General features: G+C 35.0%; 1 protein-coding gene across 2 annotated transcripts in view; it reads right to left on the bottom strand.

Annotated features, from left to right (window-relative positions):
• The window catches only part of VPS54 (VPS54 subunit of GARP complex), a 72,603-nt gene that overhangs the window by 33,762 nt on the left and 23,964 nt on the right, over positions 1-14,877 (bottom strand). For both annotated transcript variants that reach the window (XM_068980635.1, XM_068980642.1), the window contains exons 7-10: positions 13,764-13,890; positions 12,376-12,483; positions 10,499-10,554; positions 8,018-8,114 (exon numbers count right to left, since the gene is read on the bottom strand). In XM_068980635.1, coding sequence (XP_068836736.1) covers positions 8,018-8,114; positions 10,499-10,554; positions 12,376-12,483; positions 13,764-13,890 — 388 coding nt within the window. The remainder of the gene's footprint in view (positions 1-8,017; positions 8,115-10,498; positions 10,555-12,375; positions 12,484-13,763; positions 13,891-14,877) is intronic.

Raw genomic sequence — 14,877 nt, 5'->3', positions numbered from 1 at the left:
AGAAAACAGGATACATTTTAAATTGGTATAAAATATTTTGTACCCAAGGTTTCAAAAGTGAACTGTATGTGTATGTTTGAACATTTTACAAATGAGTCAAGGTCATGCATATCAGAATTTCTATCTTCAATTACACAATAAAGGTTATTGGTGAAAAACAAACTGCTGAAGAGATGGGTTCCCTTTAAAGTTTAGGCATAGGGCTACACTTACAAATTAATTTTTTAAATGGTGATCTCCCTACAATAAGTGCATATTTCTCTCACTTAAATAGGTTACATTGAACATAACTTGCCTATAAGAGGATCATATTCATTGATGTGCTTACTTAAAAAGAAAACACAATCCGTATTCCTTACCATATCTACTTTTATATCCATTTCTCCCCATCTCACATCTATTCTCACTCATTCAGTGTTCTCGAGACATTCTGGTTCTCTTCCTATTCTTTTAAACTTCACTGTTTCCATCTCAGTACCTTTGCTGTTTCCTCTGCCGGGAATGCTCTTCACCTTGATGTTTACATACATCTTTCCTTTTCATCACTAAGGTTCTTGCACAAATGTCACTTCCTCAAAGAAGCCTCCTGTAACCCCTACCAGTTAATCCTATCCCATTAATCAGTTTTTTAAAAGTATCAGTTATCGCTATCTTTTAATTTTTTAGTTCTAGGTCTCTTTCCACTACAGTGTTAGCTCCATGAGATACTGTATCCTACTGCCTAGAACAGTAAGTACTGTGCATGGAGGAGGTACTTAATAAATACTGAAAGGTAGATGAATCAAGAGCAAATTTATGTAAATCAATGTCTTCATGGACTATTAAGAAATAAGGAGCTATATTCCTACTTTAACATTCTAGGTTGAATTCTCATAACTTGCTGTCCCTTTCTCAAAATTCTTGATTTCTTTTTCAGGATCTACATGGTTCTAGGCAAGTAGACTCCAAATGTAAGTCTCCAAAGATAGGATAAGGGTCTAAGGTGGGTCAATCAGCCAACAAACCACCTGAGCTTAAAGCTAAAGATACATAGAACACAACTGAGAAAAACACAGGGGAACAAAACTAAGGCTTGATAATATCATCAACTTCTCTATTAAACACCTAAAGGTTGACCTACCTACAGATTTTTTTTAGTTATATGAACTAATAAATCCCCTTCTTTAAAACACTCTGTTTCCTGTTTTCAGTTCAGTTCAGTTCAGTCGCTCAGTCATGTCCAACTCTTTGCAACCCCATGAAACACAGCACACCAGGCCTCCCTGTCCATCACCAACTCCCAGAGTTCACTCAGACTCACGTCCATCGAGTCGGTGATGCCATCAAGCCATTTCATCCTCTGTCATCCCCTTCACCTCCCGCCCTCAATCTTTCCCAGCATCAGGGTCTTTTCCAATGAATCAGCTCTTTGCATCATGTGGCCAAAGTATTGGAGTTTCAGCTTCAACATCAGTCCTTCCAATAAACATCCAGGACTGATCTCCTTCAGAATGGACTGGTTGGATCTCCTTGTAGTCCAAGGGACTCTGAAGAGTCTTCTCCAATACCACAGTTCAAAAGCACCAATTCTTCAGCACTCAGCTTTCTTTATAGTCCAACTCTCAAATCCACACATGACCATGATCTTAGTTTTCTGAATGTTGAGCTTTAAGCCAACTTTTTCACTATCCTCTTTCATTTTCATCAAGAGGCTCTTTAGTTCCTCTTCACTTTCTGCCATAGGGTGGTGTCATCTGCATATCTGAGGTTACTGATATTTCTCCCAGAAATCTGGATTCCAGCTTGTGCTTCTCCCAGCCCAGATTTGCTCATGATGTACTCTGCATAGAAGTTAAATAAGCAGGGTGACAATATACAGCCTTAACGTACTCCTTTTCCTATTTGGAACCAGTCCGTTGTTCCATGTCCAGTTCTAACTGTTGCTTCCTGACGTGCATACAGGTTTCTCAAGAGGCAAGTCAGGTGGTCTGGTATTCCCATCTCTTTCAGAATTTTCCACAGTTTATTGTGATCCACACAATCAAAGGCTTTGGCATAGTCAATAAAGCAGAAATAGATGTTTTTCTGGAACTCTCTTGCTTTTTCGATGATCCAGCAGATGTTGGCAATTTGATCTCTGGTTCCTCTGCCTTTTCTAAAACCAGCTTGAATATCAGGAAGTTCACAGTTCACATATTGCTGAAGTCTGGCTTGGAGTATTTTAAGCATTAACTTGACTAGCATGTGAGATGAGTGCAATTGTGCGGTAGTTTGAGCATTGCCTTTCTTTGGGATTGGAATGAAAACAGCTTTTCCAGTCCTGGGGCCACTGCTGAGAGATCATTCTGTTGTTTTTGAGACTGCATCCAAGTACTGCATTTTGGACTCTTGTTGACTATGATGGCTACTCCATTTCTTCTAAGGGATTCCTGCCCACATTAGTAGATATAATGGTCATCTGAGTTAAATTCACCCATTCCAGTCCATCTTAGTTCACTGATTCCTAGAATGTCGATGTTCACTCTTTGTCATCTCCTGTTTGACCACTTCCAATTTGCTTTGATTCATGGACCTAACATTTCAGGTTCCTATGCAATATTGGTCTTTACAGCATCCAACCCTGCTTCCATCACCAGTCCCATTCACAACTGGGTGTTGTTTTTGCTTTGACCCCATCCCTTCATTCTTTCTGGAGTTATTTCTCCACTGATCTCCATTAGCGTATTGGGCACCTACCGACCTGGGGAGTTCATCTTTCAATGTCCTATCTTTTTGCCTTTTCATACTGTTCCTGTTTATTTGGGACTAAATGTAATCTAAGTGAATATTCCATACAGTATTAGACAGAGATACTGAGCCTTCAAGTCTGTGGAGACTGTACATCTTCTCTGCTCATCAGTAACTTCTCTATTGTCACAAACCTGCTCCCTGCTAAACGATTCCACTGCTGCTTTTAATCCTTACTGCTGTCTTAATCTTTAATATGCTACCTCTCCCATCTTCATTTCTGCCTTTCTTCTCCCTTATCTCTTCTCTCTTGGTGATTTTCTTTCTCAAAAAATTTTCTCATTAAAAAATAATTAAACATAGTCTTTCTCTCCTCCAGCAACTAATCTGCACCTCACCCATAGGCCAGCTATGCAAAACTGAGTCCACCTTCCAGTTTCAGGTTCAGCCCTGCATAGCCACCCAATATGCTCCCAAACCTCCTTGCCACAGGATTAGAAATAAGAAGAAAATCCAGACCCAAACCAATCAGTGCATAGCATTTTTTTTTACCACAGTGATTGGGTATGTGACCCAAATTAGCCCAATGGTTTAAAATGAGGGACTTTCATTTGATGACTGAAGAAGGAAAAAATCTTGTTCTAGGAGGTATAGTATACAAATGTGGAAGACTTGAAACTGTTATATTTAGATATTTTGCTGTAATTACATTAGTTACTTTAAAAGTGAAGTCAAAAAAGAGGAGGTAGAAATGAAATAAAACAGTAAAACTAATCAAGAAAACAATGACCACACCAAAACTGAAGGCTATCTTTTTTGGACTATTTTAAGTTCCTCAAGCCAATGCATTTCTTTTATTGTTTAAATTAGTCTGATTTGGACATTTTGCCACTTTTAACTGACAACATCTTAGCTAATACAATAAATTTTCTCTATATAGTGTATTGGCTGTATCTCTTAGGGGTTCTTCTTCACTGTTTTCACGATATCTGCAAGTTTTAAAGGTTTGTGATTTTTTTTTTTTTAAGCCCAGAATCATTCTTGTTTAAGAATGCCAGAAGATTTCACAATACATAATAGATTCAACAGTAGGGCAAAGCAGCTATACCCCAATAAAAAATTTCAAAATAATAATAATAAAAAAATAATGTGCTCAGAACAGTGCCTGGCACAAAGTAACTAGCTAATAAATGCATTAAAAAAAAATGTAGGCAGATGATTTACTTTCTGAACTTTCCTATTGCAGCAATTTTAGTTAAGTTCATGTTTAAATAACAGAACAACTAAAATAAATTTTTCCAGTCTTGAGAATAGTGAATAAAATACTCTGGTAACCATATTGATTAAGCCTCTAAAATGATAGTCCAGATCTGTCTATGTAACAAATTGAAAATCAGAGTTAAAAATTTCTTGAAAAGACTGTCAAGCTGCATTTAAGGATTATTTTCTTTTTCAGCTATACAAATCATACTAAACTATGGGGTATAAACAATAAACAAAAATTCAAAATACAATTAATGCCCCCAAATAAACATACACACTTGTGGTCAATTAATCTACAATAAAGAATACAAGAATATACAATGGAGAAAAGACAGTCTCTTCAACAAGTGGTACTGGGAAAACAAGCTACATGTGAAAGAATGAAATCAGAACACTCTCTAACACCATCTACAAAAATAAACTCAAAATTGATTAAAGAAGTAAATGTAAGACTGGATACTATAAAACTCCTAGGGGAAAACACAGGCAGAATGCTCTTGGAAACAAATTACAGCAGTATTTTTATGGAGCTGAATCCTAGAGTTATGGAAATAAAAACAATAATAAACAAATGGGACCTAATTAAACTTAAAAGCTTTTGCAGAGCAAAGGAAACCACAAACAAAATGAAAAGACTGGGAGAAAATATTTGAAAATTATGTGACCTACAAGGAATTAATTTCCAAAATACACAAACAGCTTATATAGGTCAATTAAAAAAAAAAAACACCAAATCAAAAAATGGGCAGATCTAGACAATTCTCCAAAGAAGACACACAGACAGCCAAAAGGCATATGAAATGATGTTTGATACTGCTAATTATTAGAGAAATACCATCCATAACCACAATGAGGTATCACCTCACACTGATCAGAATGGCCATCTTCAAAACGTATACAAATAATAAATGCTGGAGAGGATGTGGAGAAAAAGGTTCCTTCACACACCACTGGTGGGAATGTAAATTGGTGCAGCCACTATGGAAAACAGTATGGAAGTTCCTTAAAAAACCAAAAATAGAGTTATCATATGATCCAGTGATGCCACTCCTGGGCATATATCTGGAGAAAACTCTAATTAGAAGAGATATATGCAACCCAATATTCATAGCAGTACTATTTACAATAGCCAAGACATGGAAATGTCCACTGACAGATAAATAGGTAAAAATATGTGGTAAATATACACAATGGAATATTATTCAGCCATAAAAAGAATGAAAAATGCCATCAATCCATGCAGCAACATGGATAGATCTAGAAATTGTCATACTAATTGAAGTAAGTTAGATACAGAAAGACAATACCACATACCACATGATGTCACTTATAGGTAGAATCCAAAGAAAAAAGAGATACTAATGAACTCATTAACAAAAAAGAAACAGACTCACAGACATAGAAAACAAACTTATGGTTACCAAAGGGGAAAGGGCAGGGCAGGGGATGGATAAATTAGGAGTTTGAGATTAGCAGACACAAACTATATAAAACAGATAAACAGTGGTCCTACTGTATAGCACAGGGAACTATATTCAACATCCTGTAATAAGCTATAATGGAAAAGACAATAAAATGAATACATGTAACTGAATAACTGAATCACTTTTCTGTATACCAGAAACTAATACAACACTGTAAGTCAACTATACTTCAGTTACAAAAATGTAATGACTCTTTCTGTAGAAAACTTAGGGAAAAGAGAAAAGAATGAATAACAAGTTTAAATTACACATAATTCTACCATCTAAAGGTAACCACAAAAAGACAGGCTGTCTCTGGTCTATGCAGATTAAGAGGTAAAAAAATAAAAAAAACATTTTTAACACAGCTAAGAGCATGCTACATAAACAGGTCTCTGTCTTGTTTCTTCACTTAATGTTATAATGTATGCATTTTCTTCAATCATTAAAAATCCTTGCCTGCATGACATTCTGTCCTAGTGAGTATACTAGGCATAACCAATTTTACCATTTCTATGTTAGACATCAGAGTTCTTTCCGATTTGTAGTTATTTAAAAATCTTCATTAAAAATGAGGTTTCTAATATTATGTTTCAGTGAAATCATGCCCTAGAATGAATCATAAACTTGTCCAAAGAAAAATTACTGTATTTAGAAATCAAACATCATCTTCAAAGATGTTTTACAACAATATTAGTTTAAGTGGTCTAAATGTGAAAATGAGAAGCTACAATTAGGACAAATCACTGTTTTCATATAGCACATACATCAAATAGTAATTTGGCTTGTTTAACTGATATAGAATCTAAAAGTAAGATGGCTATTTAAAAAATTACTGGCAAAAAGTTGGCCAACTCCAACTATGCAATGTAGGAGTTCTATATATCCAGAAGTGTGTGATGAAGTCATGGTGGGAATATAAGAAAAAGTAAAAACATGCCCTTATACTGTACAATTCACAGATACAGGTTTGATATCTATCACTATCAATAGATAAGATCAACATTTGGGTAGGAGTCTAAATTAAATGCAATGTTATAAAAGTTATAAAAGTTATAAAACTTATAAAAAAAGTTATAAAAACTTTTCCCATTTCAACCAGAAAGCTTATAGATGTGACGTAGACCATCATCCCAATTTTATTAAGAAAGTCATATTATAGATAAATACCTAAGTCCCCCAGATCATTTTAAATATGAAACTCAGGAGATGCCAGGGATCTTGACTAGAACATTGACACTTGATAATTCAAAGAATATCACATTTCACTAACAGCCTCTTATATTCAGTAATTCCTAAGGACTGTCTTATTAAAACAGTTATGACACGTTGATAATCCCAACAAACACATACTAGAGTCTATAACATCTTTTCTTCTGAAAAATGCTGTGTGACATGTGTTCTTTTCCTTATATTGATTGGATGAAAATTAACTGGCTTGACCACAAAGTAATTAAATATGATGCCTGATACATGATTGGACCCCAGGCTTAAAAATGAAATAAAAACCTGCAATAAAGAACATTAGAGCTATATAAATATGAACTGTATGTTAAAAATACTATGGTATCAGCATAATATTAATATTAAATTCCTAGAAAAATTAAGTGTTATGGGATAGATTTTTGAGTATTTCACAATATTTTAACTACAGATAATCAAGATAGATTCAAGCATCACAAAATCACAAAAGGAAATATTACTTATAATATTTAATGCCTGGTCCCATCACTTCATGGGAAATAGATGGGGAAACAGTGGAAACAGTGTGAGACTTTAGTTTTTTGGGCTCCAAAATCACTGCAGATGGTGACTGCAGCCATGAAATTAAAAGACGCTTACTCCTTGGAAGGAAAGTTGTGACCAACCTAGACAGCCTATTCAAAAGCAGAGACATTACTTGGCCAACAAAGGTCCATCTAGTCAAGGCTATGGTTTTTCCAGTAGTCATGTATGGATGTGAGAGTTGGACTGTGAAGAAAGCTGAGTGCCAAAGAATTGATGCTTTTGAACTGTGGTGTTGGAGAAGACTCTTGAGAGTCCCTTGGACTGCAAGGAGATCCAACCAGTCCATTCTAAAGGAGATCAGCCCTAGGTGTTCTTTGGAAGGAATGATGCTGAAGCTGAAACTCCAGTACTTTGGCCACCTCATGCAAAGAGTTGACTCATTGGAAAAGACTCTGAAGCTGGGAGGGATTGGGAGAAGGAGGAGAAAGGGATGACAGAGGATGAGATGGCTGGATGGCATCACCGACTCGATGGACGCGAGTCTGAGTGAACTCCAGGAGTTGGTGATGGACAGGGAGGCCTGGCGTGCTGGGATTCATGGGGTCGCAAAGAGTCGGACACGACTGGACAACTGAACTGAACTGAAGCATATTTCTTTTTAAAATGAAATAAATCGTTCAGAATTATTTTTTAAAAAGTTACCAAAATACTCTGAAGCACTTCAAATCTTATTTAAAACAAAGCTCCTTTAGAAAAATTGCAAAAATAAAAAATTTTGTTTTATTCAAACTTTTGTGTCTAGAAAGAGGACAATTTTAGGGATATCCTGGACAAACTGATAAATCACATAAGCTTACCTTAACTCTCTGTAGGAAAATTGTAAACTTGGAGAAAATATCCGTTAGTAAATCAAACCACTGAGGAAAATTCAACATTCTCATCTGATCTGCAAGCCTAGAAAAAAAATTCAAACAAAAATAATGACTGTCTTGGGGCCAGTATGATATTATCTACAAGTTGGAAGAAACTACACTGAATACTATCTAGTAACAAAAGAATAAAATGCAATTTAATCTACAATTATACAACAGAGATGAAGAAGTCAATTAGTAAACAACTCCTGTTTAAACATCTCTAAGACATCTTTGCTATGTCGCTTCAGTCGTGTCCGACTCTGTGCGACCCCAGAGACAGAGGCCACCAGGTTCCCCCCGTCCCTGGGATTCTCCAGGCAAGAACCCTGGAGTGGGTTGCCATTTCCTTCTCCAATTCATGAAAGTGAAAAGTGAAAGTGAAGTCGCTCAGTCGTGTCCGACTCTTAGTGACCCCATGGACTGCAGCCCACCAGGCTCCTCAGTCCATGGGATTTTCCAGGCAAGAGCACTGGAGTGGGTTGCCATCGCCTTCTCCCTAAGACATCTTTATCATGTATTAATTCCATGTGAACATGCTTTGTGGTCATTTGATTAAAGGGATAGAGAAATAAACTAATTTAGGTTAAATGTAGAAAAGATATATGCTAGAATAAAAATGAGAAACATAACAGCTCCCCTAAAAAACTTAATAACCTATTTTTCTAACTATAAACTAAAAGTACTTTTCTATATATGAAGGGTAACATGGCATAGTGGCTAAGAGTATGGGCTCTTGAGCCACAGTGTCTTGGTTCAAGATCCAGCCCTCCCACTTAACTAATTGTATGACTCTGGCCAAGTGACTTAGTGAGTGAAAGTCTCTCAGTCGTGTCCAACTCTTTTCCAACCCCATGGAAGATAGGCTGCCAGGCTCCTCTGTCCTTGGGGATTCTCCAGGCAAGAATATTGGAGTGGGTTGCCATTTCCTTCTCCAGGGGATCTTCCCAACCCAGGGATTGAACTCATGTCTCCTGCATTACAGGCAGATTCTCTACCACTGAGCCACCAGGGAAGCTCATATGGAAAAAGTGATAGAAGCTACCACATATGGTAGATGTTAGTATTAACCGAGTCAATAAGTACTCAGGACATTGCACAATTAATTAAAAAAATGCTATGTATTAGCCAATATTTATATCTACAATGTTTTATATATATATACACACTAAATATTATATTAGTATAATATATAAAAGTATAGCCAATATTTTTATAGCTGACATCAATTTTTAAAATAAACAGAATTCCATAAAGGTATTTCAGAACAATATAATGACTTATTACTCTAAATTTTTAATTAATGATGCTACAACTTAGGAATTTATTCTCAAAAGGTACTCCTATATACTTGAGATATAGGATGTTCTCTAAGTTAAGAAAATTTCATACAGAAGAAAAAAACTAAAAACTGACTCTCCATGTATGTAGGACCTTCAGCAATGGTCCAGTAACTTAATTTTTCTAACTACTAGTGATCCCTGCTTTATTAGGACTGCTTCAACTAATTCTGAACCTGAGCTTTCACTAGGTAAGTGTGCAAATTAAAACTCCACAATTCTCATTCTATGAACTTGGCCCAGAGAAGTTTTACAGTTGTCCATATTACTATTCATATCTTAGACCAGTTAATAAAACTTATATATGTATATGAACAAGAAATTCATAGTCATAAAACACTTATCACTATTTTTCTCAAAGTAGAAGAACAGGAATTTCAAGGGACAAGAAAAAATTACAGACATGGGCAATTCTAAGTCATGCATTCAAACTTCTCAAAGTTAACTGCATTTTAATTATATGGCTAAACAAACTTAGCACTGCTATTCTTCTTCAATTTCCACCCTCCGTATCTATGTACATCTCCACCCTCTCTCAGCCCTGGGAGGCTGACCTGTGGACTTGGCCAGTGAGGAGCCCTTGCAAAAGACTGAAAGGAGCAAAGGTGCTGATAGTTTCATCTCTGCCCCGGAGTGGTTACCACAGAAAGACTGGCCCCCTCCACTGAACATCAATTCAATTACTACAAGATTATTCTAACTACTTACGTTGTTTTCTCCTTCTGAATTCTATTAATGGCTCTCTTTGCCCCTTAAGGCTTCCCTGGTGGCTCAGACGGTAAAGCATCTGCCTGCAATGCAGGACACCCAGGTTCGACTCCTGGGTCGGGAAGATCCCCTGGAGAAGGAAATGGCAATCCACTCCAGCACTCTTGCCTGGAAAATCCCATGGACGGAGGAGCCTGATAGGCTACAGTCCATGGGGTCACTTTCACTTTGCCCCTTAAAGGTACTGCACTTGTGATTTTCCTATACTCTGCCCATACTTTAGTAAATAATTCCTTAACTAAATCCTCCTTATTCTATCCTTATTCTAATGTGTTATCTTTTCCCTGACTGGTAACCCCAACTTAATATTTATACTTACTTCAAAACAACATCTGTGTCTATATCTTCTATTTGTGAAACTTTATTAATCACACACTGCAAAATTTAAGGAAAAAAAATTAATTAACATCTTTAGAATTGTAAGTACTACATGTTCATTGTTTATTAATAAGGGCCTCAATGACTATGATAATCATTTTACCAAACCTCTCTTTTGACTCTTACAAATTGCAGCAGTACCCTATTAAATAATTACTCCAGAGAATGCTTAAACTGTACTAATTAAAATTTCCTACTGTTTAAAACTGTTCAAAACTGTTCAAAGTTACACATATAAACAAACACACAACACATGCACACAAAAAGTCCCCACAGAACTATAATTCTTAGGAACATAGTTTAAGCTTCATGCTAAAATTCCAAAAGAAATTCACTTTGGAGGTCACACTTCCTCATAATACATTCGAAAGTTTAAGTTTTAAAAAAATAAATGCTCAGACTTAGAAGTCTAGCAATTAAAGCACAGCAGTTTTTAAAAACTGTTTAAAATATACATACAGAAAACTGAACAAATTATACTTATAGCTCAATATTTATTTTACAAGTAGAGTACACCTATTTAAACAGAACTCAGATTATGAAATTGAACATTACCAGTCATCCCCTCTCTTGTTCCCCTCCTGGTCACTACTTCCTCCCCAAAGCCATCACTATCCTAATTTCTAACATCATAGACTAATTTTGCCCATGGTTGAATTTTTAGGTCAGTGGAATCATACAGTGTGTACTCCTCTGTGTCTGGCTTCCTTCGCTCCACAGTATGTATGTGAATATCCATGTTGTTTGTTTCATGTAGTTATTCATTCTCATTGCTGTTACAGAATTCAGTGATGCAAATATGCTACAATTTTATTTACCTTTCCTACTGATGAAAAAATTTGGGTTTTTCCACTTTTTTTTTTTTTAAAATTACAAATATACTGCCTGAAATGCTTGTGCTGTTTTGGTGGTCTATGTACAAATTTCTGATGGGTAAATTACTAGAAATAGAATTGCTAAGTCATAAGATACGTGTATATTTAGTTCTTGCTTGTTTTATTTAAACATTAAAAACTAAAAAATGTACATTTAACCTAACGATGATGATCAGTTAAGCCTAACAAATACATTCAAAATTGTTATTTTTCAAATACAGAAAAACTAAAGTTCAGTGAATGAGATTTATTTGAAAAGTCAAAACAAAAATCTAAGATACTAAAAAAAAAAAATAGATTTTAGTTTACAATGATAATTTCTTAGAGCTCAGGATAAGAAGAAATGCTGATGTAAGTATATACTATTGGTAAAATCTTTTTTTGGTAATAATAAAAAAAAAAGGCAATTCAACTCCATGCATCAAACAATTTAAGAATACTTTTCACTCTCTGACCAACAATTCTACTTCAGGAATCAGTTATTAAGAAAACAGTCTTAAATATGAAAAAACTAAACAAACAAAACTTTATACCAAAGTTGTTTGTCACAGTGATCTTTATACTACCAAACAGAAAATGACCTAAATATTTAACACAGAGGAAAGGTTAAACAGGCTTAAGTAACAGGATGTTGATGGAATTTTATATAACCTTTAAAAGTGATCTTTATGAAGGCTTATGAGGAAATGTTTAGGTTATGATTCAAAGTGAAATATTTGTACAATTAATGAAAAACACCAGTAACTACCTACACTTTTAAATAGTCAAATGATAATCTTTTTGACTAGGTGGGCTATATTTTTCTTTGTTCTAGTTTTCTATATTTAAAATTTTTAAATAAATGAGAAAATATTATGATACTGAATTTATTACAAGATAATGTAAAAATAAACTTCACAAAAGATTCTAGACCAAAATTTATAAAATAAAAAAGTACAATTACCTGTTTAATGATATTCTTTGCTGTAATAATCATTTCTTCACTATATATTTCTAAAAAATTAAGTTTTCTTTGTTTTAAAAGTCCAAATACAAGAGAGATTAGTCTTTCCTATTTAAAAAAAGGGTATACAATGTCACAATTTAAGTACAAAATAATCTCACTTAGAAGTAGAAATAATCAATTGTTTAACCCTGAAATCTCTATATTGCATATGGTATTTTCTAGAAGCCTTAACAACCCCTTTCCAAAGCAATCTTGTCATCAGATTTTTGCAGTCATTATTCTAAAACAGGCAAATCCCATCCTACTACAGTGGATCAAATGAAGCTGTTTTGGGGGCAGAACAATTTATTTTAGTCTAGTTTCAATAAGAAACTAGAAAGTATTCTTCTCAAACCCTGATGACTAATAAATATTCTATAAGCCCTGTGCTTTTAAATTAGTGGTCTACAACACTGGAATGATGACCTGGATTATTTGTGGAAAGACTCCTGAGAGTCCCTTGGACTGCAAGGAGATCCAACCAGTCCATTCTAAAGGAGATCAGCTCTGGGATTTCTTTGGAAGGAATGATGCTAAAGCTGAAACTCCAGTACTTTGGCCACCTCATGCAAAGAGTTGACTCATTGGAAAAGACTCTGATGCTGGGAGGGATTGGGGGCAGGAGGAGAAGGGGACGACAGAGGATGAGATGGCTGGATGGCATCACTGATTCAATGGACGTGAATCTGAGTGAACTCCAGGAGTTGGTGATGGACAGGGAGGCCTGGCATGCTGAGATTCATGGGGTCGCAAAGAGTTGGACACGACTGAGCAACTGAACTGAACTGAACTGACTGAACTGCTAACACAAAAATCTCTTTAACTGATTAGGCTGCTATCAGGACTTTTTGGATTCTTTACTATTAATAGTTCTTGGCAGTAATCAGCATTAAGAAGTTACCAAATAAATTAACAAATATGATACATTTGTGCATGCACATGCATAAAACATGTTCATAACAGGTGCTCAGTGAATGTGAATGACAGGTAAAATACCATACAATAACGATCACTTTTTATATAAGACACACTCCATTATATGCATACACAAGGATATAAGTTAATCATCCTATATCTACATTTGGAACTTGGGTTATAAGCTATATAAAGACTTTAATTTCCATTTTTAATTAAGCTATAAAATTATTTATTCTCTAATTTCAAAGGTTAATAAACAAGTATAGTGCTTACTAAAGTCACATAGTGAAAGATTTCATAGGTCTCACACAGACTGATACTGAAGATAATTTTGCCCACTATAACCTAAGAAGAATGTTCTATACAATGCGTTAGCAAATAACACTAAGCAATGAGATCAATTTCATTCTAGAGTTCAAAGGACATACCTCTTCTAAAATTTGACAGTCATCTTCCAATGGTCTATTTAAGTCACTGTGAGAATAAGTAGAAAATTCTGCAATCATCATTTTATCTATCAGTTTTTCTAATTCACAAAGCTGTGATCCCAAATGCCTACAAAGGAAGAGGGAAATGTTACCTACATTTACTAAAAACCCACATTTACTCCACAATCAAGGGATCAACTAGGCAGCAAAACTTTTCTAGTTGATAGTACTTGTGCAACAAGGTGACATTTTAATAAAATGAAGTCTTTTAACAAAAATAACTGTGACAGTTTCACATTGTCGCCCAAATTCAATTTTTCCCTTTCTATCTTTAACCTCCAAACAGTTAAATATGCTATAGGAAACCTAGTTCTACAAAACTTCATGACTGTTTTTTTTAGTCCTTTTTGCACAGATGAAATAATCAGATATTCTAAAATCCTTTCCTCATTAACCACTTACTGAATATAAATGTCAGTAGCTCCTCAGTCATTTATTTATGGAATAAATTTAAGCGCATACTGTATACCAGGCCCTGTTCTGGGTATACATAAATATCTGAAGAACTATAGGGATAGTCTGATGCAATTAATCTCCGTCACAATCAGTTTGAGTTACTGTGCAACATCCCTCAGGCTGTTAAACTGAAAGTCATCAGAACTTAAGAATGAAAAAATAAAAATACTGAGCTACAATCTATCCCTGGAACTTTTTCTCATAAAATATAATGTTCCTTTTTAACTTACCTCTTTAATATTTGCAGATCCTAGTTAGGGTTAAAGTGAGAGGGACTCTAACTTGAGCAAAGTTGTGCGGGTAACAAGGGGAAGTATTACTAAAAAAATGTGGAACCTTTTCCCTGGAAAAAACATGTATGGTCCAAATGACAAGAAGGGTTCCATGTAGTTAATCCCTGCTCTTAAGGGAACTAAGGATGAATAGCTTCATATCCAAAGGGGGTTTTGCCATAGTTTCATGAAAACAATGGGTTGAAGAAAACCAGGTAATCTAATTGGTACAAAGCATTTCAAAACTTAAGTGAAATCTCTCTTAAATTTAAACATTTATAATTAAATAAAAAACATTTTAAAATCTTATGCTACATTTACTTGAA

This window comes from Capricornis sumatraensis, chromosome 1, assembly GCF_032405125.1.
Source record: "Capricornis sumatraensis isolate serow.1 chromosome 1, serow.2, whole genome shotgun sequence".
Lineage (NCBI taxonomy): Eukaryota > Metazoa > Chordata > Mammalia > Artiodactyla > Bovidae > Capricornis > Capricornis sumatraensis.
The sequence above is the reverse complement of the archived record's forward strand: the minus strand, read 5'-3'. Positions and strand labels throughout refer to the sequence as shown.